General features: G+C 42.7%; 1 protein-coding gene and 1 pseudogene across 3 annotated transcripts in view; both read right to left on the bottom strand.

Moving 5' to 3' along the window:
* The window catches only part of KIAA1549L (KIAA1549 like), a 311,480-nt gene that overhangs the window by 6,881 nt on the left and 276,901 nt on the right, over window positions 1-27,698 (bottom strand). For all 3 annotated transcript variants that reach the window (XM_049780074.1, XM_049780075.1, XM_049780076.1), the window contains 4 exons: window positions 22,971-23,321; window positions 6,538-6,635; window positions 3,474-3,622; window positions 1,806-1,957 (listed from right to left, as the gene is read on the bottom strand). In XM_049780074.1, the coding sequence (XP_049636031.1) occupies window positions 1,806-1,957; window positions 3,474-3,622; window positions 6,538-6,635; window positions 22,971-23,321 (750 nt within the window). The remainder of the gene's footprint in view (window positions 1-1,805; window positions 1,958-3,473; window positions 3,623-6,537; window positions 6,636-22,970; window positions 23,322-27,698) is intronic.
* On the bottom strand, window positions 27,420-27,536 carry LOC126019909 (uncharacterized; annotated as a pseudogene).

The following is a 27,698-nucleotide window of genomic DNA, read 5'->3' as shown; positions in this document are numbered from 1 at the left end:
TCTAGCCTACAAATATCATTTTAGCATAAGGAGGCATAATGATACAAAATCATATGTTAGAGATAAATTAAGTTATATTCCTCTTTGGAAGGAGAAAAGAATTTTTTCAATAATTTTAAAGCATAAAGTGACACATTTAAAAATATGTTGGAAAATTAATGGGTTCGGCTTTGGTCATCAGGAAAGTTAACACACATCAGAAGGCTTTGGGGCTGGAGTGATAGCACAGCAGGTAGGGCATTTGCCTTGCAACGGCTGACCCAGGTTCCATTTCCAGCATCCCATATGGTCCCTGGAGTGCTGACAGGAGTGACTCCTGAGCACAGAGCTGGGGGGGGGGAGGGGAAATAAAGAAGAAAGCTTTACCCTGATAATGTCACTTAACTGTAGCATTGTTCAAATAAGAATAGACACCCACGTTGAAGCTGAATTGAATCTTTATGGCTAGAATATATGGCTCCTAGGGATGAACAGAAAAAAAGAGGGCCCAAGTCTGGGGTATCATGTTTTTTTCTTAATATAATTCATATTTCAAGTGCTAAGACTAAACCCTATCATAACACAGAGTATCAGTATTATTTTACACCCAACAGTGCTCAGGGGGTATTCCTGGCTCTGCACTGAGGGATCGATCATACCTGGTGGTTCAGGGGACCATAAGGATGCCAGAGATTAAATCCAAGATAGCCTGCATGCAAGGCAAACACTATACTCTCCCCCCCAGGTTCAATCTTCCTTATCCATGATGGAGATTCACACAGGAATGTAAGTCTATAGGACATCATTGTGCTAATTTTGTTTGCTTTGTTTTGAAGTTTTGTTTATATTTCCCTTGCCAACTCCTAAGAGGTGAATCTGAGGCAGAATTCGGTATAAACAGGTAGGTTCACCTACTCTGTCCATCTTCTATGCAGGCTGAACCAGAGCCTCTGTCATGTTCTTCTACTTGTTATGAAGGAAGATCCCATCATGCCATGATGAGACAGTCCTTGAGTGCAACACAGGCAAAGAAATTTAGGACATATGTACCAGGAAAGTCAGCCTGTATTTCTAACATTTTATTTTATAATCTCTCATATAAATGTTTTATACATTTTTAAAGATGAACAAATCTACTAAAGACTTTGGAGCTGGACAGTGTACATTTTAAATTTTGGCCTTGGATCTTTTATTTTTGGTTTTTGGGCCACACCCGGTGACATTCAGGGATTACTTCTGGCTCTGTACCCAGAAATCGCTCTTGGCTTGGGGGACCATATGGGACACTGGGGGATTGAACTGAGGTTTGTCCTGGGTCAGCCATGTGCAAGGCAAACCCCTATCCCTGAGCCACTGCTCTCACCCCATGGCTTTGGATTTTACTAGGTGTGTGGAGCAGGATATGTCACCATTTTGGTGACTTGAGAAGCTCTCTGTTTTTTCGTCTGTAAAATGAGGTACATGCTGGGAGTAATATCATCTATCTGATAGAACAGTCATAAAGATTAAGATCCCATCAATAAAACAGTGGTATCAAAGCTTAGATATATATGAACTAAAACTTCTAAGGTTGGCACTTAGAAACCACTCATAAAAATGGTAGTTGCTATAAAAACCTACTTGCTTGAGGTCACCTTGCTTTGGAAGAGTGGAATTTGGTAGAAAGTGTGGAGTGTCAGAGGACATCCAACTGTACACACTGGCTTTGTTACTGCGGTTGCTGGAAGCTAACAGAAAAGCCCAAATACTTCTTGCCAATTTCTTCTCCATTTTTTTTTTTCTCTGCAGTGGACCCAGTGGGACATGCTATCAGGGAGGGAACTCACCGAATCTGCCCACTGGCTCGGGATCTCATTCTCTCCTGCATAGGACATCCAGGCCTGGTTTCTATAGGATGAGGGAGGGGTCGGGATGAAGTAGCCTGTGAAGCCGGGGCGGTTGGCAGCTGGAATGGCGAACACAGCCGGCACCGTATTACCTGGCATGGAAGAGATAGACAGGGGAGGTTAGGCTAGCACCCTGCCTACTGAACTGACATCTGCACAAGCTGGGGGAAGCTGGGAGAAGGGATGAATTATTTTGTGTGTGGGTGTGTGGGTGGGTAGCACACCTCTACTTGGAGCCCCAGTCCTGTACCCTTGCTCATCAGGATAAGACACACCTCCTGGGATTCAGTCTTGCTTTGTACAAGTAAGGAGCTTCCCTTCCATTCCCAGAATCATGACTGACTCCCCATCTTCTCCCAGCAGGTCAAGGTGGCATTCCTGTGAGGATACTTTCATTTTAATAATTTTCTCCCAGCAGGTCAAGGTGGCATTCCTGTGAGGATACTTTCATTTTAATAATTTTGGTTGGTTGGAGCTTGGATCCCACATGGAAGTGGACAAGGCTGTTTCCTCCTCTGTCAATGTTCCCATGCGGTGCCAGGGATTGAATCTAGATTTTTCTCATACAAAGCATTGACCTGTGATTTATTTCTCTAATCCAAGGACAGTATATATATTTTTTTAAAGGACAGATTGATTTTAAAGAGTCAAGAGAAAGAACAAGAAGGAATGGATCCCATTAGTGGAATTTTCTGTACAGGAGTTGAAAAATGGCCTTTGTAATTTTTGCGAAAAGGTATGATTTCAATAATCTGAAAAGGCAATGAGGGCGTGGACAAACATCAACCTTTGTCTCGGTATTGTTTGTAATAAACGAACAACCCACTACTACTAACAACAACCAGCCTGGAAACAGCCTGTATGTCATAACAGGCTAAATTGACATTCTAGAGCAGAATCTGAGATGGCAGTTAAATGAAGAAACAAGAGATATAAGTCAGAGGAAACCTGGAGAAATCTTGAGAACAACTTTAAATCAAGGAAAGATGCCAAAGGACATATTGGGCTTGATGTCACTTAGATAAATTGAAAGTACATCAATATTTGCCTGCATATGTTAAAGTCCACAGCCTGAAGATCTTGAGTACCTCTGGGGAGAAGACAGGAGAGAGGCTTAGTTTTAGCTTTAATGCTTTAACTAGAAAAACAAAAATATCTCTAAAATCTAGTACAAGGTGTGGTGTGTGTGTATATATATATACATATATATGTATATATATACACATTTATATGTACATATGCTGATCAATAACATATCTTAATGTTTTGTCATCCTTCAACTCCTGTTTTAAAAAGAAAATATCTAGCCAGAGCTATGTATCAGGAGAGGACCAGAAAGGGTTTATCTTTTTTGGGGGAGAGGGGTCCCACCTGGGGAAGAGCCCAGCTAATGTTCAGGGTTTGCTCCTGACTCTGCTCTCAGGAATCATTCCTGAAGGATGGCTGCACGCAAGGCAAGCGCTCTACCTGCTGTATTATTACTTGTTACGTCTTGAGAACATGGGGGAAGAGGGGACTTTGGATGTGCATTTGGGGTGTAAGAAAACAGGCCCTAGTGGGGCAGGGGCAGCTGGACCCTTGTGCAGGCTTTTTCCTCCTCTTGCCCACCTGAGTAATTCAACGGCGACTGGTCCAGCTGTGCCACGGACACCGGGCCTCGGGACACCTGGGCGAAGGACGCACTGTCGTGCAGGGAGCCCGCCTCGGGCCCCGCAGAATCGGTCATCCTGGTCTTGCTGCCCACGTCCGAGGTGGACCTGGGTTGGGGAGAGGGGCTGATTTAGCCACTTCCTCCATCCCGGAGCCTTGTCCCCCCCCAAAGCAGCAGTGGCTCCGGGTCCCACAAAAGTGGGATTCCCGGAAACAAAGAGGGGCACCGCCCCAGGCTCCCCGCGGTCAGCCTGCGCTTTGAGATTTCCAAGGCTCCAGCGTCTCAGGGGAGCAGGACACTTAATTTCTATATCAAAAGAAGCCAAGCAATTAGCGCGGGGGATTGGCTGCGGATGGGAGGATGACGCCATCGGCAGCCAATGACAAGTCCCGGTTCCAGCCAGAGCATCGGGCCGGGACCTTGACCCTGGAAGGCTGCAGAGCACCGCACACCCCGCTGCTAGGGCAGGGGGTACAGGTAGAGAAAGCGAGCGCACTGTGCATTGCGAACAAAGGAACTTTGCTGGGGTTATTGTGTGGTGTGTGTGTGTGTGTGTGTGTGTGTGTGTGTGTGTGCGCGCGCGCAAGCAGCAAATCCGACCCATTTAACACATATTCCCCACTTAGTGCCAGTTGATACTGAGCTGGACACCAGCCTCTCCCAGCCTGGAAGAGAGGGGCCTTATCTACAGGCTTTGTCTTCTAGGTTACAGATGGGACTCCAGGTGTTAGAGCTTCAAGTATCAGTATTTTAGTACCCCACACTAATTTTATTTCTAAATTTTATTTCTAAATTCATGTGTAATACATCTATAAGTAAAAATAAAATGTCACATTCTTTTCTAAATAAATAAATTGGGAGAGAGGCAAAGGCAGCCACTGCAGTGGTCGGTTGCCAACTCCCTCGGTCAGAAAGGGGGTTGGCTCTTGCAGTGAAAAGCAATAAAATCTCAGCGAGGGAGCCCACTGGAGAGGCAGAGAGGTCTGAGGTCCAGGGTCCCCCCCCACTGGGTAATTTAGGCTTGGATGGCAGGCAGTGACCTAATAATTGTCAAGAACTGTAGGCTGTACAGAAGGGGGCTAATGAGGGAGGAGACTGGTGACTGAGAGAGAAATGAATAATCGCCGGTTTGCAGCAAGCCTATCACAAAGGACAGATGTGACGCTTCTCCTACCCAGGACCCTCTGTAATAACTAAGCATCCCTGCATGGCTCCTCATGGCATGGCACAGGGAGAGTTGAATCCAGAGCTGGAATGATTTTTTTTGCTTTATATTTTAGGGTCACACCAATATCACTCCAGGTTAGACTGAGGGGGCCATATGGGGTGCCGGGGATAGAATCTGAGTCAGCTAGGGTCTCTACCTGCTTTCCTATCCTTTGGCCTAGATCTGGGATGATTTGATGCTCTAGCAAGCCAGTACTGAAAGCTCTGGGTGGAGTCTCCTCCCTCTCTTCATCCCTCATTCTTCTTCTCTCCCACCAGCTCACTCCCTGGACCAGGAGTTTCATACACTTTTCCAGGTAACTGCTGTTCCATCAGAAAACTTGTCTTGGGAACATTTCTGGCCACTGATCCATACACAGGATCCCATGGATGAAACCCAGAACCTGGGATGCCACAGCAGACACTGGTGGGGGCACTTGAACCCTGGAAACTGTTCCTAAATGCTGCTGAGGATCCTGATGTGAAGGGAAGAGAGTCTTACATTCTTTTTTTGTTTTTTGTTTTTGTTCGTTTTTTGTTTTTTGGGCCACACCCTGTGATGCTCAGGGGTTACTCCTGGCTATGCGCTCAGAAGTCACTCCTGACTTAGGGGACCATGTGGGACGCTGGGGGATCGAACCGCGGTTTGTCTTAGGCTAGTGCTGGCAAGGCAGACACCTTACCTCTAGCGCCACCGCGCCGGCCCCAAGTCTTACATTCTACTACTGGAATGAGAGTGTGTCCCTTTGCATTCCATGGTGCAGGAGGACCAGGGTACAATTGGTTCTGTGATTTGATTCCATGCTATCCCAGGGTCTCTGGTTTTTGTTCTTCAACCTGTCTTTATTTCAAACGTGTGCTTTTTATATCAGTCCAGAGCAGAGCTTCCCAACCAACCACTTTCTGTCATATCTCTGTTCCTGCTTTTTCAGTCTGTTCATCTTAGAAATTCTGATTTAGGTTGGCCAACCTAACTGCTTTTTTGGCCTCTCAGGACCCTCCTAAATCTACAAAAGGATGTGAAGTGTGCAAACGTGGCCAAAGGCAGTGTTATAGTGACCCAAGCTTGTGTCATTTTAATTTATTTTGTGTGTATGTGAGATAGAGTACCAAGATCAGACCCAGGGCCTAATACCTGAAAGCCAAGTGCTCTACCATTGAACTATGAATCTCTAGTTCCAAAGGTAATTTCTAGATGTTCAGGATCGAAGTGTGGGGTGTTTAGGGGTTGGAGCAATTCACCTTGGGTTTCTTCAGTTATGGATTCTAAGGACTTTCTCATTAAAATGACATGAAAGGTGGTCAATCCTCTTGGTCCCCACTTCCTTCATGGTTCTCAGGTACCCTGGTTTTTTATAGAGAAGAGATAACTAGATGTCTAGAAGGAAGACTTTTGGCCTGAAGTCTATGTTGTCTGATATTATATTATGGCAACCCTAGCTTTTTTAAGGCAGTTGTTTGCCTGAAGGACTATATTCTATCTAACCTTCCACTTTGAGTCTGTGTTTTCTCTGACTAGTCAAATGTATTTCTTGCAGGCAGAAGAATGTTGGATTCAATGTTCTGATCCATTTTGCCACTAAGTTTCTCTTAATTAGTGCATTTAGACAATTGACATTGAGAGAGATTATTGTCATGGAAGTTTTGCTATTTTTTGTTTAGTGCGTTTCTATGGTTTGTCTTGTTTTAAAGTACCACTGAAGTTTTTTTCTTTTAAGGTTGGATTTGAGTCAGAAGAAAGACTTTTGGATTCAGGGACACAGGACCAAATATGACTCAAATGTTTGAACGTAGGCCAAGAAAGGAATGTGTTACCGCCTAAGAGAAGTGACAGCCACGGGACCCGTTCGGGGAGGTACTGGTGGAGGTGGAGAACCCATGACCATTTCAGGAAGCTGGGAAAACCTGTAGGCCTGTGAAAGACACAAACATAAGAGATTTGTTAAAGCCAGAGTCATGCATATATGAATTCTTGTTCAAATGGAAACAAAGGTTTGTGCAAGGGTCAGGCTTTCCTTTTACTTCCTTTTACAGGCCTTTCCTTTTACTTTACTTTTCAGGCCTTCGTTTTACAAAAATGGCAATTTAACTTTTGCCATCAACCTTCCTTAACATGCTCCCCAACCCCTCATTCCCTCTCAGTTGCCATCACTCTGCCTTTAGCTAAGAGCTCACAGAGTCCACAGTGATTCCAAGCCCATGGCTGTTCTCCCACTCTAACCCCCCAGACTTATATCTGTTGCCCCATCTCCTTTGGCTACTCTCAGTTCTTGCATGGCTGCCTCCTCCATTCCATCTATCAGCCCCCACCAGAGTCCCATTTATCTATCCCCACATGCTGGTTTATTTATGGCCACAGCAGTTGCTATTCTCTGGCATTATACTGTTGCATGTTTATTTACTATCTGCCACCAACTAGACTGTACTTGGTTGTCAATGATACCCTCTAGCCTGGAACAGGGCCTAGAGTTTGAAGGATGAGCAATAATTAGATGAAAGGATGGCTCGGTGCAGTTTACTTTTCTTGTCTCTGAAAGCAAGTTGAATAGGAGAAAGCAATGGATTTGGAGTCAGAAGATATGGGTGTGGGCCCTGGTATACTGACAAATAGATCTGAAACAAACCAGCTAGACTCTAAGCTTGTAGTGTCTTCTTCTGAAATGGAGACAGGGCTGCCTGCTCAGAGGGGTGCTGAAAAGATCAGGCAGCTCAATGTATATGTAAGTATCTCACCATCTATAAAGCACTGTTCAAAGATAAAACTTTGAACTGTCACAAAAATGGGCTTTAATCTACATGTGAGAGGATAAAAGGAAAATGCCCAGATAGAGGATCAGAGAGTCAGAATCTAGATTTCTTTTGCAAGAAAAAAAAATGTAAAAATGCTTTCTGGGATGACATAGCTTATCTCGGCTTCTAGTTTATCTTTTTCTTTAGGTAGCATGGCCTGCGGGTCTCTAGAGGAGCAAGATGACAGGTCTTTAAATGTGAAGACATTCCAACAAAAAGAAAAAGCACAAGGGATCTATAAACAGGATTCTTGAAACTAAGTAAGATCTTCCTCCTGTCTTATGGCAGAATATATGCTCATAAGCACCAACATACTAAATAACAACTAGATCTGGACAAAACATACTTTTTAGTGCATGGCAAAAACAGCATGATGTAAGGACTCCACCTGCCACTCCCTTTCTCCTCCCCTACACATACACACACACACACACACACACACACACACACACACACACACACACACACACACACACACACACACTAAAAAAAGAACCTTGAACTAATATACCAGAGTAGCAAGCAACTAGCTTTTACAGGCAGGTTTTCCTGAAAGACAAATGCCAGACTGACAGTTAAGAGCTCAAATTTCCGGAGAAAGCAGGGTGAAACAGAGAAATTTAGAAAGATACAACTAACCTTGAAGAGATTGGTTGATTATTGCCACAGAAGAGGCTTGAATTGCCTCCAGAATTGAGCAGAGCAATCATAAATCCTCTTTGAAGACTTATGCCTAAACTAGCTTTCAAGATTAGCTAAGATTAAACAAAGAAAACAAATTATAACAAGGACCAGAAAATAAAGATGATCAGTAAAAGAAAAAAACAGTAGATCTAGACCCCAAAAAACTTTAGATTTGGAAGTTTCAAGGTATGAAAAAAAGATTAGTAACTAGGGCCAGAGAAACAGTACAGCGCAGAATCTTCTTGAAGGATCTTTCAAGTAAGTAAGTCTCTCAAGCCAAGTAAATCCTGAGCATCACCTGGCGTGACCCCAAAACAAAGCAAAATGAACAACAGCAACAAAAATACCAAGATAAGAAATAATTGTAAAAAGGGTTATTAGACCAGAGGGGCTGGGCTGTGGCTCAAGTGCTAGAACACATGTTTTGCATGTGTAAGGTCCTGGGTTTAAACTCCTTCCCACAAGCCATAAGAGTGGCCCTGGGTCCTTGGAGCACCATCAGGTATGACTCCCCAACGCAGCAAAAACTGAACTATGAGAAATGATCAAGCAGATGCGACTAAGAATCAGATCTTGAGGCCGAAGCAATAGCACAGTGGGTGGAGTTTTTGCTTTGCATACGGCTGACCTAGGTTGGATCCCTGTTACCCCAAATGGTCCCCTGGCCTGCCAGGATTGCTTTCTTAGTACAGTGCCGAGCACTGCGAGATATGACCCTCCCAACCAAAAAGAGAAAAAAAAGAGAAAACCTTTTAGAGTTGATTCTACTGACTAAAAACAAAAACAAAGCAAACCTTAAAGTAGAGGAGTTAAGTAACAGCGGCAGGTGAAGAGAGTCAAACTTAGTAGGCGGCCACAGCTTTCTCTCACCATCCCCCTCATTTTTTCCTTTATGAAATAAAGCTTTGGAGCAGTGCATGAGGTTCAAAACAAACATTTCTTTATCATGAAACCATGGTAACACAGCCCAAATACAGAACCAGAATAAAGCAGTTTCCCTGTCTGGAATTGTAGGAGCACCCTGGTGAATTTGGCCTTGGCTTACCTGCTTGAGAACATTTGGGGAACTTTCCTGAACACCATGCTCTTTGTAAAGAGTCTGGAAATCATTTGAGATTAGAGATTTCTGGTTAAAGAGTTTGAAACTCTTTCCTTCTAGTAGAGTTTGAAAATCATTGCGTGGAACATCCTTCTGGCTCTGCATTACTTTATTATCTACAACCACCAAATAAAGACACACCTTTCCCAAAATAGAATAAGGAGTTTCTAGCCCCTCTTTGTTCTTCTGGACTCTCATGATAGTTGGTAAAGGAGACAGAAAATCTATTTTTATCCCTGGTTCTTGGAAGGCTTATTCTGTAGTCAATACATATTGCCAGCCAAGAAAAAAAAACTTTCTATACCAGTGTCTGCCCTAAGTAGCTCACATTAAAAATCTGATTAAAAGATCTGAGCTTTTGATAAGTGCCAAGGGAATTTCCTTCTTTGGATGAACTTTCTGGGTAAGGAAGCCTGTTTTGGAGAACAGATGGTCCCAGGTCCATGAGGTCTGCAGGTATCACAGGAGCACATAAAAATCCTAAGCATCCTATGTCCTGTGCTGGAGAGCTGAGGCAACCCACTTAAACTGTGACTTCTTGCCTCTCCCTAGCAGGTTCCCCAAGGTCTCATCTTTCTGGCTTAACATTTTCACTCCTCTTCTTGTGTTTCTGAAAGCTGGCTCCTTGCTGGCTGCTTTGTTATCAGGATTCCATGGGAAGCCATTAGCTAAAACTATTTCCAAGTTCCTGAGAAGGACACCACCTTGTAACATCCCTGCCTTCGAGCTAGAAGGAGAGCAGACTCTAAACTAATAGCAGTTAAATCTTGTTAAATAGATTCCAGGTCTCTGAGATAGCAGGAATCTAGGTATGACTGGACTAGGACTCTGAATTTAAGAGATTGGGTTGTAAAATAGAAGAAAAGAGAAACACACAATTCATCCAAAATCTAGATCTGGTGTTTCTGCACTGGGGTTGTGGGGTCACAGGGGTAGATCCAGGTCATTTTGATCAGCCATTCCAGTGAGACCCATTGTTTGCTGGTCCCTTGCAGTTATCTACTCAGAAGAAGGTATCTGATCAAAGCTAATCACAAGGAGGCCCTTGCTGGGGTGACAGATCAAAGGGATTTAGGATAGAAGAACAATCAGGGGTCTTACATTGGCTGGGAAAGGAGCACTGACATGCCTTAAACAACCCCGTCCTAACTGTAGGCCTTTGTCCTGTAAAAGGTAAGTCAGCTCTAGGCCAGATTGGATGTAGAAAGCTTTCCAGTATTGCTGACAAAATTGGATTCTATTATAAGGCATTCCTTTAACTTCACTGAATTGACCCCAAGAATATTGCTCTGGAAGATTACATGTCCACCTAAGTCTTCATTGCTCCTGGCAGAATATATGTCCACCTAAGTCTTCAAGTAGCTATAATAATTTCATGTCTTGTTGTGTAGGAAACATAATTTTGTTTTGTTTTTGTTTTTGGGCCATACCCTGTATTGCTCAGGTGTTACTCCTGGCTATGTGCTCAGAAATTTCTCCTGGCTTGGGGGACCATAAGGGAAACCAGGGGATTGAACCTTGGTCCATCCTTGGTCAGACTTGTGCAAGGCAAATGCCCTACCACTGCGCCACCACTTCGGCCCAGAAACAGTCTTTGAGAAAGAAGTTCCTATTTGTCTGGGACAAAAAAAAGTGGGGGGCAATGTGAGTCTTGGTAACTGAATAGTTTAATAACTATTATGATGATAAAACCCAGCGCTTGTCTTATCTGTCAATCCACCAAGTACTACTGATAGAGCAATATCTACCCAAGGCTTTCAAAACATTTAGAAAGTTCCAGCTAGAAAGAATAGGAGGCACTGGGTCCATGCTCCTCGACAGAGGGAGATAAGGAAGCCAAGAGAAGTAAATTAATTTGACCAGCATTTCACCATCTCTGTGCCTGCTGTCTCATTGGGTGTGAAAGCAATTGTATCATAGCATATTTTTCAGACTATTGGATTCATTTCAACGTCTGTTCAAAGATCAGTGGAGTATGGCACACTAGAGGTACCTGATCAGTGATATTTCCTTAACTCTAAGACAAAATAATTTTTATAAAATCATTGCAATCATGCACAGTTTTTTTCCACCCTAAGCAGGAGGATATTCCTCCTTCTTACTCAGGAAGAAAGGTCCCAGCCTCTGAAGATGCCAAACAGTTCATCATTATTGCCAGAGTTATTGAATTGCAAGAGTTCATGGGTTAGAAGAAATTAAGAGAACTTAAAAACTGGTGGGGCTGAAGTTGGGATTCTGTACCCCCAATTCATTCTGGGGATAAGGGAAAGTGGGGAGGAAAGAGTACATATAAAGCAATTACTAAAGAGGAGAAGTGTGTGTGTGTGTGTGTGTGTGTTTGTATGTGTGTAAGAGAAGAGATGGGGAGAGCAGAAAGACAAGAACACAGCTGTGTTCTGCTAGATAAACAGCTAAAGACCAGCTGGAAACAAGGTCCTTGCATGGACACCTGCCAGAGTAGCTACACAAACTACTACTCTGACCACTTTCTACATTCCTTTCCTCCTGCCCCTCTTCTGTGCCTCCTCTTCTCACTACTTATAAGCCTAACCCAGGGCCAAAGAATTGAACTTCTGTCATGTGAAGGAAATCACAGAAAAATTAAGTGAAAGGCCCTGAGCATATGGGCAGAGGTAAGTATTCTCTAGGCTTCCTCCTTCTTTGCCTCATTCCTTCCCAGCAGTGCTGGGAACAACACATACAATAGGGGCATGAATTTAGGGCAGAAAAAGGACCAGACCACTATAACAAATGAGAATTGGAAATGATCATTCTGTACAAGAACTGGGTGCTGAAAGGAGGTAACAACAATTTTTGCAAGCAAGTGTCTACAAGAAGAAAGACTGAATAAGCTGTGGTTATGAATCACTTGAAAGCTTTTTCTAAGTCTGGAGGAGAATGCATGTTCTAAAGTTCCAGCTGTGGGTATTCAGTTTGCTTTCAAGGAGAATTTCCCAGAAAGCCCAAAGGCAAAGATTCCTTTTTCCAAGTGGACCTAAGAGCTGGAGTGTGACCGACTTTGAAGCACTCCTAAGATTTGGACAAAGTCCCATCCAGGGTGGCTGGAATAGATCCATTCTTGGTGCTCCAACTTCATCACATGGTCTGTGTAAGCAGAGGAGGCAGAAGCCCATTAATTTCCACTTGCCTGACCAGACGAGGCTCAAAACAGACTCAGATTTTGATTTAGAGAAACAAAAGAAATGTAAAGTTTCTTAAGTCCAAGTACTCTGATGGGCACATATGGACCTGCTGTTTCCGTAATTAAATCTTTCATGGGGCTGGAGAGATAGCATGGAGATTAGGCATTTGGAAGTCATCGGTTTGAACCCCGGCATCCCATATGGTCCCCCGTGCCTGCCAGGAGCAATTTTTGAGTATGGAGCCAGGAGTGACCCCTGAGCACTGCTGGGTGTGACCCACAAACCACACACACACACACACACACAAAAATCTTCCACAAAGTTCTGGAGTGCCATCATTTAGATTTGAAGGAAAAGTTGGTGGAAAATACACAAATTCTATTTTTTTACACAAATTTTTTCTTTTATTCTATCATTTGTCCTGCACCAACTTTGAGAAAGATCTCTCTCTCTCTCTCTCTCTCTCTCTCTCTCTCTCTCTCTCTCTCTCTCCCCTCTCTCTCTCCCCTCTCTCTCTCAGCTGAGGTTTACACTATTGTTGGAGTGGTACCTTTTCTATTAGGTGTCTTGCCACTTTCAGCACCAAGTTCTTGTCCAGAGCAAACAGTTCTAATTATCATTGTCCTAGTAAACCCATCTCTGACCACTCTTTGTGGTGAGCTTTATACCCTGGGCTAGACCTCCTGACTTTTGTCTCTTTTGTCTCTGGGTATTATTACCATATTGTCTCTTGTTTTCCTTATATCCCACAAATGAGTGAGATTATTCTGTGTCTATCCCTTTCCCTCTGGCTCATTTCACTCAGCATAATAGTTTCCATGTCAAGCAAATTTCATGACCTAATTTTTTCTAATGGCTGCATAGTATTCCATTGTGTAGATGTACCACAGTTTCTTTAGCCACTCATCTGTTGTCAAACACCTTGATTGTTTCCCAATTCTGGCTATTGTAAATAGTGCTGTGCTAACATAGGCGTGTAAAGGGAATTTTTGTATTGTGTTTTTTTGTGTTCAAGGATGAAACACCACTGGCCAAGCAAATGGAAACAAACAAAAAAAAATAAAAAACTGGAACAGATTAAACTCAGAAGCTTCTGCACTTCAAAGGAAATAGTGACCATGATATAAATGCTACCCATGAAATGAGAGAAGTTTTTCACTCAATATCATCAGATAAGGAATAAAATATCTAATACATACAAGGCTCTGATTGAACTTTAAAAGAAAAAAATCTAACCTCATCAAAAAATGGGGAGAAGAAATGAATAGACATTACCTCAAAGAAAAAATACAGATGGTCAAAAGGCACATGAAAAAATTACTCCTCATCACTAATCATCAGAAAGATGCAAATCAAAACAACTATGAGGTACCATCTCCCACCACAGAGATTGGCGCACATCACAGAAAAACAAGAACAAAGAGTGCAGGCTGGATGTGGGAGAAAGCTACTCTCATTTACTGCTAGTGGAAAAGCAGATTGGCCCAGCCTTTTTGAAAACAATTTGGACATCCCTCTTAAAGCTAGAAGTTGAGCTGCAATATGATCCAGCAACATTTTTTTTTTACCACACCCAGCAGTGTGCAGGGCTGACTCCTAGCTCTGCACTCAGGGATCACTCCTGGCAAGCTCGAGGAACAATATAGGGTACTGGGGATCAATCTGGATTGACCATATGCAAGGCATCACCCTACCCCTGTACCATCACTCTGGCTCTAAGAAGCAAATCCTTAATTTACTTCTGTTGTATGTAACTCCCTGACAAATACAATAATGGTTAGCTGTTAGGTTATACCTTATTTTATCTAAAACAAAGATCATCCCTGGTTCATTTGTATGCTTGTTTACAACTTGGATTTACCCCAGAACAGAGTTTGTCTTACTTGTAAACCTGGATGGGACTGGCTCAGGATAGATAGCCTGAGATATTTGTCCTTATTGCCCCATCCAGGGGTGGTCTCTGTATTCAATAAAAAATGGTGGTTCTGGCAGGCAGTTTGCTCTCCATAAGGAGGTAAAAAAAACTGCCAGACAACATGAATTTTACCCTCAGCCTGGTTTGTATTATTTCATGTGTAACCCTGATACAGACTCGTTCACCTGGGGTTAGCGATAAGGAGCATAGGGGTGATTTTACAGTTAATATCTCTTCAAACTGGTAAACTTCTTAGTGAGACCATACCCAGAGTTTTGGATATTTGAATCTGCATCAAAGACATACTTCTGCTGGGAATAAATTCCTAGCAGTGTGGAATCTGAATACAGACTGCTGAAGGGTCTACCCCAGGTCACCCCTTTCTAGTTCAGGTAAATTTCTTTATTTCAAGCTCAATTTCTGTACTGAACGCTTAGCTGAATAACGCTGGCCATGCAGGGGAGTGGAGGAAAGAGGAGATCATAACTACAAGGCACAAAGCTCAGGGTCCATTACACAGTGAGGACATGGCAGGTGTCAGCTGTTGTTGTTATTATTGTCAGTTCCATCTGCAAAGTCTCTAGCGGGGAAGGCATTTCTCCCTGTGGCTTCCTCACATTTCCTCTTATAACACCAAGAGCCAGGCTTAGGATGTTTACTTGCCACTTGATTCAGACCCTTTATAACTGCTAACAACACTGGGTTGGTCATTCGGTGCTGAGTCTAATTTCTTCACAGATTCAAGAGATAGAATGTAATCCAAAGTCTCCAAAACTGCCATGCAGAAAACCCCATAGGGACATCAATACCAAGTTATAAATGTCACTGGGTTGGCCAAGTGCATTTAAAACCACCAGCTTCCAATTATCTTCTGGCAGAGCTCGACACACTTCCTTTTGGGAAACCAAAAAGTAATCATAGTCATCATTCAAAATTGCCACCATTTCTATTGATTTCCATATTAGAAGGGGTTTGGCAAGAATATGGGGTAAGAATCATCCTTTCTGCAGTGGATTGTTAGCAATGTTCTTTCATGGAAACAGGGACCACTTAAAGGGAAAAAAGGAAGCCTGAATAAATGAATAACTGCATTTAATACCCTTTTGATAATGGACTTCTGTTTTGTTATTTCTCAGTTCTTTTCCATGCTTGGGTGGCATGGATATTGAACTATATATAATACTAGTGTCTTTGCTCTTGTTTTGAAGCACCAAATTATAACCAAATGGAACCATCTAAGTTTTCAAATGTCCTGCAATATTTTGAGTGCTGCACTTGAGTATAAAGGATATAGTTTGAACATGTCATTGATTGAAACATATACCCTGCTTGCTAAGTTCTTTTCTTTGCAACCTTTGTTCTTTTCATGGATCTCTGCATTCTGGCTTTCAGCTAGATGGTTTGTTGTTCTTGAGAATCATTTTTAAACAAAAGTGAAGCTACCCAAGGACTGAAATGAGCACTAGAACCTGCTCTTAAAGGAACTAAACAGAGTAGGAGGAAGGGAAGATGGAGTCTCAGCACTGTCAAGAAAGGGATAAACAGGCATATCTCATTTATGTATTTGACGCTTTATTGTACTTGGCAGAAACTCCAATTTTTAAAATTGTATTTTTTAACACAGTGAAGATTTGTGACAACCCTGCACTGAGCAGATCTATAGACACCAGGTTTCTATGGTGAGGATATGTTCACTTCCTGTCTCTGTGCCACATTTATTTTAGGTATATATGTTGTGTTTTAATTTTTATATTCAGTTTTAGGTTTTTGCTTTGGAGTCAAACCTAACAGTACTTAGGGTTTACTCTTCCTGACTCTATACTCAGGGATGATTTCTGGTAGATTTAGGGGACAAAATGGCATTAAAAAAAGAAGTCAGCCACATGCAAGGCAAGTGCATTCACTGCTGTACTATCTCCCTGGCCCCACACATTTGGGGGGGGGGCTGGGTCACACCCCGCAGTGCTCAGGGGTTACTCCTGGCTCTACGTTCAGAAATCGCTCCTGGCAGGCTCAGGGGACCATATGAGATACCGGGATTCGAACCACCGACCTTTTGCATGCAAGGCAAACACCTTACCTCTATGCTATCTCTCTGGCCCCATACACTGTGTTTTTAAAAGCCATAATACTATTACACACTTAAGAGACTGTAGCATAGTGTAAAAATAGCTTTTCTACACATCAGGAAACTCAAAGATTCACTGTGGTAATCTAGAATCAAATCACAGCATGCCTATGACTGGTAGAACCCAATATTTTTTCTCCTTCCTTCCTTCCTTCCTTCCTTCCTTCCTTCCTTCCTTCCTTCCTTCCTTCCTTCCTTCCTTCCTTCCTTCCTTCCTTCCTTCCTTCCTTCCTTCCTTCCTTCCTTCCTTCCTCCTTCCTTCCCTCCCTCCCTCCCTCCCTCCCTCCCTCCCTCCCTCCTTCCTTCCTTCCTTCCTTCCTTCCTTCCTTCCTTCCTTCCTTCCTTCCTTCCTTCCTTCCTTCCTTCCTTCCTTCCTTCTTTCCTTCTTTCCTTCCTTCTTCCTTCTTCCCTCCCTCTCTCTTTTTCTTTCCCTTTCTTTCTTTCTTTCTTTCTTTCTTTCTTTCTTTCTTTCTTTCTTTCTTTCTTTCTTTCTTTCTTTCTTTCTTTCTTTCTTTCTTTCTTTCTTTCTTTCTTTCTTTCTTTCTTCCTCCCTCCCTCCCTCCCTCCCTCCCTCCCTCCCTTCCACCCGTCCTTCCTCCCTCCCTCCCTCCCTCCCTCCCTCCCTCCCTCCCTCCCTTCTTTCTTTCTTTCTTTCTTTCTTTCTTTCTTTCTTTCTTTCTTTCTTTCTTTCTTTCTTTCTTTCTTTCTTTCTTTCTTTCTTTCTTTCTTTCTTTCTTTCTTTCTTTCTTTCTTTCTTTCTTTCTTTTGGTTTTTGGGCCACACCCGGCAGTGCTCAGGGGTTACTCCTGGCTGTTTGCTCAGAAACAGCTCCTGGCAGGCACGGGGGACAATATGGGATACCGGGATTCGAACCAACCACCTTTGGTCCTGGATCGGCTGCTTGCAAGGCAAACGCCGCTGTGCTATCTCTCCAGACCCTCTTTCTTTCTTTCTTTCTTTCTTTCTTTCTTTCTTTCTTTCTTTCTTTCTTTCTTTCTTTCTTTCTTTCTTTCTTTCTTTCTTTCTTCTTTCTTTCTCTCTCTCTCTCTCTCTTTCTTTCTTTCTTTCTTTCTTTCTTTCTTTCTTTCTTTCTTTCTTTCTTTCTTTCTTTCTTTCTTTCTTTCTTTCTTTCTTTCTTTCTTTCTTTCTTTCTTTCTTTCTTTCTTTCTCTTTCCCTTCCTTCCTTCTCTCTTTCTCTCTCTCTTCCTTCCTTCCTTCCTTCCTTCCTTCCTTCCTTCCTTCCTTCCTTCCTTCCTTCCTTCCTTCCCTCCCTCCCTCCCTCCCTCCCTCCTTCCTTCCTTCCTTCCTTCTTCCTTCTTCCCTCCCTCTCTCTTTTTCTTTCTCTTCCTTCCTTCCTTCCTTCCTTCCTTCCTTCCTTCCTTCCTTCCTTCCTTCCTTCCTTCCTTCCTTCCTTCCTTCCCTCCCTCCCTCCCTCCCTCCCTCCCTCCCTCCCTCCCTCCCTCCCTCCTTTCTTTCTTTCTTTCTTTCTTTCTTTCTTTCTTTCTTTCTTTCTTTCTTTCTTTCTTTCTTTCTTTCTTTCTTTCTTTCTTTCTTTCTTTCTTTCTTTCTTTCTTTCTTTCTTTCTTTCTTTCTTTCTTTCTTTCTTTCTTTCTTTTGGTTTTTGGGCCACACCCGGCAGTGCTCAGGGGTTACTCCTGGCTGTTTGCTCAGAAACAGCTCCTGGCAGGCACGGGGGACAATATGGGATACCGGGATTCGAACCAACCACCTTTGGTCCTGGATCGGCTGCTTGCAAGGCAAACGCCGCTGTGCTATCTCTCCAGACCCTCTTTCTTTCTTTCTTTCTTTCTTTCTTTCTTTCTTTCTTTCTTTCTTTCTTTCTTTCTTTCTTTCTTTCTTTCTTTCTTTCTTTCTTTCTTTCTTTCTTTCTTTCTCTCTCTCTCTCTCTTTCTTTCTTTCTTTCTTTCTTTCTTTCTTTCTTTCTTTCTTTCTTTCTTTCTTTCTTTCTTTCTTTCTTTCTTTCTCTTTCTTTCTTTCTTTCTTTCTTTCTTTCTTTCTTTCTTTCTTTCTTTCTTTCTTTCTTTCTTTCTTTCTTTCTTTCTTTCTTTCTTTCTTTCTTTCTCTTTCCCTTCCTTCCTTCTCTCTTTCTCTCTTCCTTCCTTCCTTCCTTCCTCCCTTCCTTCCTTCCTTCCTTCCTTCCTTCCTTCCTTCCTTCCTCCCTCCCTCCCTCCCTCCCTCCCTCCCTCCCTCCCTCCCTCCCTCCTTCCTTCCTTCCTTCCTTCCTTCCTTCCTTCCTTCCTTCCTTCCTTCCTTCCTTCCTTCCTTCCTTCCTTCCTTCCTTCCTTGCCACGCCCGGCCATGCTCAAGGGCTACTCCTGGTTCTGCACTCAGAAATCGCCCCCTGTTGGGCCAGAGAGATAGCATGAAGGTAGGGTGTTTGCTTTGCATGCAGAAGGACGGTAGTTCGAATCCCGGCATCCCATGTGGTCCACCCCCCGCCCCCTCAAGCCTGCCAGGAATGATTTCTGAGCATAGAGCCAGGAGTAACCCCTGATAACTGTCAGGTATGACCCAAAAACAAAAAACAAACAAACAAAAAGAAATCCCCCTGGCAGGCTGGGGGACCACATGGGATGCTGGGAATCGGACCGATTCCCTCCTGGGTCGGCCGCATGCAAGGCAAACATCCTACTGCTGTGCTATCTTTTTGATCCCCAATGATATTTTTCTGTAAAATTACTGTAAAATCTGTAATATTTTTGTAAAAATAATTCTTAATAGCAAGCAATTTATTGTGCTAGGTCCCACACTCTGATTAATGTCAGCTTGCAAGTGTTGGGTGAGGGTCAGGAACCAGGACTGTGCTAATCACTGTTTCCTCCTTACTGATGCCCTCCTGCCTCCCATCCCCTTACAGCTGAGGAATCTGAGATCAGAGCTGCAGTCCCTGGCTAAGTTATTCAGCTGGTGAGTGCTGTGGACTCTGGGTAGAGGCAAAATCAATGTACGGCAACCAGGGCATGATCAAGGAGGAGCCAAGGACACTGAACTCATTGTGAATCAAAATAATAGAATAGGGATAGGGAGTTGTTCCCAGGGGAAGCCTCCTAAGAGGTGCATATAAATGTGGTAAGAATTGGCATTTAGTTTTTTAGATTTGGGTATTTTTTAAATCTCGAGGAGAACATTTCTTCCACTCTGTAAGAGTGGAAGCAAATAGAACAAGCAACTGGTAATTTACAGCTCCCACTGTAACTGGAAACTGTGGTATTAATGCTTTGGGAAAGAATTTAAGGGGCTACTCCCAGTGGGGCAGAGGATATGGTACTGAGGATTGGTTCCATATCTTCTACCATTTGAGCCATATCATTGCCCCTAGGGAAGTGTTATAAAGGGCTAAGTATACAAGGCTTGGTGAGAATTTTCCTAAATTTTCTTTCTAATAAAAATCCATTTGGACTCTTGGTTATAGAATATGAGCAGTGAGAGCCCCAGAAAATGGTCTCTTGATTGCTCCCTCTAAAGCTCTCTAATGGGAGAGGAAACCTAGCACTCCTCAATTCTGGGCATTGCCCCAACAACTTCCATTTTAGCTTTTTTTTGTTTGTTAGTTTTTGTTTTGGGGACATGCCAAGAAATGCTCAGGGGTTATTCTTGGCTCTGCACTCAGAAATTACTTGTGGAGGTACTAGGGGACCATATGGGATGCCGGTAATTAAACCTTGATAAGCTTCGTGCAAGGTGAACACCCTACCTGCTGTGCTATCAGTCCAGCATCTCCATTTTAGCTTTAACATCATATTAGGAATTCTGCGGTGCAATTTACCCTTCTCAGAAAATAGGGGTGCAAAAACCATGTCCCAGGTTCACCCTATATATTTTAATTAACTTATCTCTCTGGGTTGGCACATCACAGTCCAATGAAGTGACTTAACAACAATCAATTTCTCCTCCTGATAGTGTCTAACTCTCCCCCAGCTGGCTTTTACTTAATGAAAGTCCATACTGACTGGCAAACAAGCCTTCTGGTCACCGGCTTCTCCCTGCAGGCTTGCAAAGTTAGCACTCTTAATAATAAGACATTTTTTTGCAAGTTTAATCAACATGAGTCAGGATCCCGGGGATTGGTCAGCCTCAAAGGTATTGGAAAAAGGAAACTCTGCCCTTGCTAACATACAGAGAAATGCTCCCATAGAAAATAGCTTCTCTCCTCTTTCCCAACAGGGAAAGTTTGGGCTAGAGTTGTGTCATTAAACAGAGAGCACTGGAAGACAGGGACCAAGGAAATGGGGAGCAGTGTCAAAGTGTGGGAGGAGGTGGAACGCAAAAGAGGGGGATCTGGAGCAAAAGAAATCAATAAAGAAGTTCATTATAGGTTGCAGCCAAAGGGTTACAGAGAAAAGAACAAATTTAATAAGCACCAATGGAGAGGGGCAGAGTGAAGCTATCACCAGGTCCTCTCAGCCCATCAATGCCTCACATATTCCTCTAAAAATGAAAGAAATAGAGCGGATGGAGAGGGGTGTAAGACAGCACAAGGCAGAGCAGCAAGTAGCAGCCTCCTGGCCCTGGGTTTTTGACTCTATCAAGGCTGTGTGATTCCAACCAGTTGTGTAATCTCACTTTTCTTGTCTTTTGTTTTGTTTTACTTAGCCAGGTTTACTCCTGGCTCTGTGCTCAGGGATCACTCCTGGTTGACTCAGGTTATCATATAAGATTCCAGTGATTAGGCCAAGGTCAGCTGCATGCAAGGCAAGCATTCTATACTATCTCTCTGACCCCAGTATCCTCATATTTAAAAAGGGATTCAGACTAGTGCCCGTGCCAGAGTCCTCTGGTAAAGACTAAGTAAATGAGTTAATATAAACATGAACCTAGATCGGCACCAATAACAGTAAATGCTTGGAAAATGCTAGCTTTGATAATGTAATTGCCCATGGCAAGGCCATCTACAAAGTGGACTTTATCACTGAATAGTGCCTGGAGACAGGGCAGGGGTTCTCACAAGGGTGGTGTTGTACATGCACAAAGCAGCATCTATTATGGTCTCTGGCTTGTAAACTGTCTTCTAAAGAATGCCCTAGAGGAGGTTGGGAAGAGAGCACAGGACTACCAAATGCCAGGAATAGGGTACTTCAGGGCTCTTAACACACTGGTGAGCTCTCTTTCAAAAAGGAATATTAAGTGAAAGAGATAGTACAGATGTTATGGGTTTTTCCTTGCACACAACTGCAGCTGAGAACCTGAATCAAATCCTCAGTACCACATATGGTTCCCAGAGCACTGTCAGGCCCTTGAACATAGCAGTACTCAACAGTGTTTAGAGGCCAGGAGCAGTACCTGAGTACTGCTGGATGTTACTCCAAAATTATCATGAAGAAATATGTAGGTCAGGGAAATCCCTCAATGGCTGAAGCACATGCATGCATGTAGGGAATCATGAGTTAGAGGTGTGACACCCATGATCCCCTGAACATGTTTCAAACCAAATAATGCACCTAAAATTATAAATATCATGCTTATGAACAAAATGCAAGGTAAAGACATTTATTTAAATCATGAATGCTTTTAGTTGCTAAGTTTTTTTCAAAGATGGAACTACTAAATAAATAATCATGACCGATATTTTCAAAGCATTTATCTACCACCTACATATATCAATTCAATTTGTCTTTATGAAAAAAAAGTAGATACTTTTAATTTATTTCACCTATAGATAACGTAAGTAACTTCACCCAGCTACAAAGCCAGTGAGTGGTGGAGTAAGATTCAAAGTCAAGCTATGCCCACAGACCATTTGCAACCACACCCTGTCAGGAGCTGCTTCTCTGATTTTGTTTTGTGACCACACCCAGTGGTGCTCAAAGCTTTACTCTTGGCTCTGTGCTCAAAGATCACACCTGGTAGGCTGGGGGACTTACTACAGGAAGTACTGTGGATTGAATCCAGGTTGGCTGTGATCAAGGCAAGTACCCTGCCTGCTGTGCTAGAGCTCCAGCAGCAGGAGCTCTGGACCTCCAGACTACAGAACCAGTGCAGGTCATCTGCAGGTTTACTTTTTGTGTGTGTGGGGTTTGGGCTTTGGAAATGTTTAGGGGTTAATCCTGGCTCTTCACTCTGGAATTACTTCTTCTGGGCTCAATGTGGCGGGGATGGAATCCAAGTCAGCTGCTTCAAAGCAAGCACCTTATTCACTGTTCTGTCCCTCTGCATGCCTTTTAACATCTGAATGGTTTTCACCATTGGGTCTAGTAAGGAGGTGCTAGTGTATGATACTACTAGCCCTCCATAGGGGGAAACTGGAAAAGGAAACCCATTCTTCACTGTATTCCAGTTGGACACAGGGCATACTGTGTTCACAGGATTAAAGGTAGGTATAGACTATGGGTGAAGAAAGATGAGAGCCCAGCTAACTTCACTTCCAGTCTGAAGGTGGCTTATCGACACTAGAAGTTCCCTCTCAGAGTTCCCATGGAAACTTCCTTGGTGGGTTGAACTGATGATGGCAGAGAGGGATTTGGTACTTACTGGGCGGGGCAGGCTGTACTGGTACATTTCTGGGCGGTAGGTTGGCACCCACTGCACCCCAGCCCTGGGTCGCGTCATGGTCCCTGGTGCGCTGGTCACCACCTCTGAGTAGGGCAGGTGCTGGGTGGAACCATAGACTTCTGGATGCCGGCTCTGCCCTGCATGGCCTGAGGATGCCAGGCTAAAAGCCTCCTCCAGCAGCAAGTGCATCTGCTGCCTGACTTCATCGATGGAAGGCTGTGAGCTCAGCGTGGACGTCTCTGAGTGGCCCTTTGCTTGTCTCGATCTGCTGTAGCCCCGGGGCTCATTCACACGGTCAATGTTGGTTTCCTCAATGATTTCTGGTTCAGTCTATGGGATCAAACACAAACACATTGATGAGTGAGGAAGATATAACCTCCCTAGAAGGGTATCTATGGTTCCTCCAAAGTGCTCAACCATGGTGAAAGAAGCTGACACAGTGGCTGTGGGACCAGTGGAATTTAAGTGACACGCAGGTAAACCTGGATCATGAAGAGCTTCCAATAAGGAAAGTTAATTTTTCTCATTTCAGTTTCTTGTCTGTAAAAAGCCTGTAAGAAAGACAGTAATAAGAAGACCTGAATCATATCAAAAGGTTTTCTAAAGACTAAACAAGATGTTGTAGGTAATGTAACTAGAAGCATAGTACATGGTAAAAACATAGTCCCAGTAGCCACTGTCATCAAAACCACTATAACTAATAAAAAGCACTTGTCATTTAATCACATGAAGACAGCACTCTGATACATAAAATATCCAATGCAAAAATAATGCCATTGAGGAATCATTAATAAAGTTAAGTTCTGGGGACTGGAGAGATAGCATGGAGGTCAGACATTTGCCTTGCATGCAGAAGGACAGGGGTTTGAATCTTGGCATCCCATATAGTCCCTCAAGCCTGCCAGGAGTGATTTCTTTTCTTTTCTTTTCTTTTCTTTTCTTTTCTTTTCTTTTCTTTTCTTTTCTTTTCTTTTCTTTTCTTCTTCTTCTTCTTTTTTTTTTTAGGAGCGACTTCTGAGCATAGAGCCAGGAGTAACCCCTGAGCACTGCCAGGTGTGACCCAAAAACCCAAAAACCAAAAATACAGAAATAACTAAAGTTCTGTCCTTCTTAAAATCTATGCATGAAAGATTGGGATCTTGCTATTTCTTACATTGTAAGAAGTAATGCATGTCCATACGAGAAGAAACTAATGATACAGAAAGCATACAAAAAATAAAGAGATTTCTGTGATTTTTTTTTTTTTTGCTGAGAGTGAGGACTTGACTATCATCTGAGATCCAAGAAGATGTGTTCTGTCAAGATTTATTAACACACATCTATAGAAGACAATTTATAATGCTCTTCTATATCATCCCAAGTCAAGGTGAGACAACGGAGGAGACTGCAAAATTACCTTTGTAATCATAAATAAGAACTCAGAGGCATTTTTTGTCTAGGTACATGTCCCCAAATCATACCCTAGGGACTCAAAAGGGCTCTTCTGTTCTTATCAGTTCATTAGGGAAAGGCTTGAGATTGAACCTCCAAAAAGAGCTCTCTGAAGACCTGCTGGACTTTATAGGGTTAAAAGCCTATAATGGTTATGAATGTCCCTTCTGAACAAGATGTTTTGTCATAGAAGGTTCTGAAGCATATTTCAGAGTCTAAAGAGACTTGACACCATGTCAGGGGCATGGAATGATAGTACAGCACATAGGGTACATGGCATATAGCTGATTCAGGTTGAATTTCTGATATCCCAGGATAGTCTCCTGAACACTCATGACAAATTCCTGAGTGCAAAGCTTGGAAATTCCCTCAAGCATTGCTGGGGATGGCTCCCAAACCAAACAAGATCATTTCATTTAACTTCCATTCAGCAGAAGAGTTAGTATGGCCTATAGCAGGGGGACTTTTCCATAGAGACCAAGATGGCAGCAATACAGCCCAGTGGCCCCAGCTCCTGGGTCCTGTGGTCCTGAGACGCCACACAGCCTCTCATTGATCCACTCAGCAAAGTTGCTTGCCCACACACTGCCCTTCTTCCTTGCATCCGCACATCCCTAATAAATAATGGATGTTTAATGATGAACTTAGTACCAGGTGGAAGATTAATGACACTGAGGTAGGTGATGGTTCCCACCCTGAGCAGTATTATGCATTTCCAGTCATCCCTGGGGTAGAGCTATTATTGTGTGAATTTATAGTTGTGTCTAAGCAGATGAGCAACACAGTTTTTCTCTCCTACTCCCTTTGAGTTCTGGGGTGGGGCAGTGCTAGTTGAGAAGGTTCTCAGGTCAAATGATGGGGGAGATTCTGCTTTTGCTAGGGAGATGAGAGTCATCCAGTCTCCCATTGCCACCTACATCACAGACCCCAAAGGAAATGAACCTCTGCTTGCATCCTCATAGAGTATGACAAGAGGATGAAACATCCCTGCTCAAGCCTTCTTTAAAAGAATCCCTACTTCCCTGATATTTTCTGTCTCTCTACATGCACATGATGAAGAGAAGTTGAGCTTTCATTGTCCCCTGAGCTCTCTTTACCTCTCTCCCTTGGATTAACTTGATGAATGAAAGTCTTTTGCTAAAGTCTGGACACACTCTATTTCATATGAGATTAGTATAAAAAACCTGACATTTAAGAAATCTTTGTGAGATCAAACCTAAATGAAAAATTGAATCCATTTGCCAATGAGGTGAAATTTGGGGTTAAGATAATGGATTATTTTCCTTAATTAATTTTTCTAATTCTAGTTAGATGCATGAATACAAGCTTTCATTTGAATGAATGTCCTAAATCTCAGACTCCTGAACCATGAAATAGGAGAGTTGAATTGTGATCAGTAAAGATTTTTCCTGGTTCTCATATTTATAGTTTCTAGTAACTCTATCTTTCTCTAGGAGGACTAAAATTCTTCTTCTGTTATTATTCTTGGGGGGAAATCTGCGTCCACTCATGAAGGGGGCCCCCTTTCTATTCTCTTTTCTCCCTTGAAATGTATGAAAAATAATCAGTTATTTTTTTCTTTGTTTCTGTTTTAAACAGAAAATTGTGGATTTCAGCCTTGGGTAGGTCCCAGATAAGGAATTCTGTACACAAGAATTAATAAGATAGTGGACCCAACTCTCAAAGACCTCCTTCAATAGGAGGAGATAAATTGTAGTAACACTAATAACAGTAACAGACATTTCTTAACAGCTTCTGTGCCAAATGCCCTTCTAAATGCTATCTATATTTGCTTTTTCCCTCCCAATAGCTTGAGGAAACAACTGTAATTATCCTTACTAGATACATGAAGATGGACAATTGCAAGGTGAGTTGTATTGCCTCTTATTGGAAGAACTGGAATCTCAGTCCAGAACAACTGATTCCACACCGAACCTCTTTATTATTAGTTATCTGAAAACAGATTCATTACCATAACACAGATATAGATTTTTTTTTTCACTTTTGGGCCACACACAAGCAATACGCAGGAGTTACTCCTGGCTTTGCACTCAGAAGTTACTCCTGGTAGGATTCAGGAAGCCATATGGGATGCCAGGGATTGAACCCAGGTTGATGGGATGCAGCTGTAATCTCACTCCAGGATTAGATATAAATTATGATAGAGGAACAAACACTATTCTATACAACTCCAAAATAATTATTGATTGGACATAAAGATAGTACAGTGGGGAGGGTCTTGTCTTACCCTGAGTTTGATCCCTGTCACCCAATATGGTCTTCTGAGTCTCAGAGGAGTTATCATCTCTGAGTGCAGAGCAAGGAATAAGACTTGGGGCCGGGAAGGTGGTGCTAGAGGTAAGGTGTCTGCCTTGCAAGTGCTAGCGTAGGATGGACCGTGGTTCGATCCCCCAGCATCCCATATGGTCCCCCCAAGCCAGAGGTGGTTTCTGAGTGCATAGCCAGGAGTAACCCCTGAGTGTCAAACTGGTGTGGCCCAAAAACCAAAAAAAAAAAAAAAAAAAAAAGAAAAAGGAATAAGACTTAAGAACATCACTAGGTAAGGCCTCCCAACCCAAACAAAACAACCACACCCCAAATTATTGCTATAATCTATCCAATGGCTTCTTATTTGGATAAAAAATACCCATATATAAGTTAAGAACTCTTACAAGTGGAACCAGAGAGATAGCACAAGAGGTAGAGTTCTTGTCTTGTACATAGTCAACCTGGGTTTGATCCCTGGCATCCTATGTTGTCTGTTCCCCAAGCTCCTAGGTGTGATTCCTAAGTTCAGAACCTGGAACAATTTCTGAACAACAAATGTGGCCCCAAAATGAAAACAATAAACAAGACACACAAGAAAGGAACTTACAAGAGTATATGGTGCATATGTATTTAATCATTATTAACGATAATCATTATTAATGTAACTTTCTCCTTTTATAGACTGGGGACTTCTTAACTTTTTATTTTTTATTTTATTTTTTTTTCAATAAAAATATGGATCACTTCATGAATTTGTGTGTTATCCTTGCGCAGGGGCCAGCCATGCTAATCTTCTCTGTATTGTTCCAATTTTAGTATATGATATGTGCTGCCAAAGTGAGCATCTTCTTAACTTTTTATAATGAGATACACAGCCCCAATCCAGGGCTCAGTCTAGAACTGAAATTGTTAAACATGGGACACACTCAAATTTGTATGTTTCCCATTTGTGTTAGGGCAAACCTGAAGACCATTCAGATGTCAAGTACCCTTGCCAGATAACTTACT

This window comes from Suncus etruscus, chromosome 9, assembly GCF_024139225.1.
Source record: "Suncus etruscus isolate mSunEtr1 chromosome 9, mSunEtr1.pri.cur, whole genome shotgun sequence".
In the NCBI taxonomy this organism is placed as follows: Eukaryota; Metazoa; Chordata; class Mammalia; order Eulipotyphla; family Soricidae; genus Suncus; species Suncus etruscus.
This window is presented reverse-complemented; position numbering and strand designations above follow the sequence as displayed.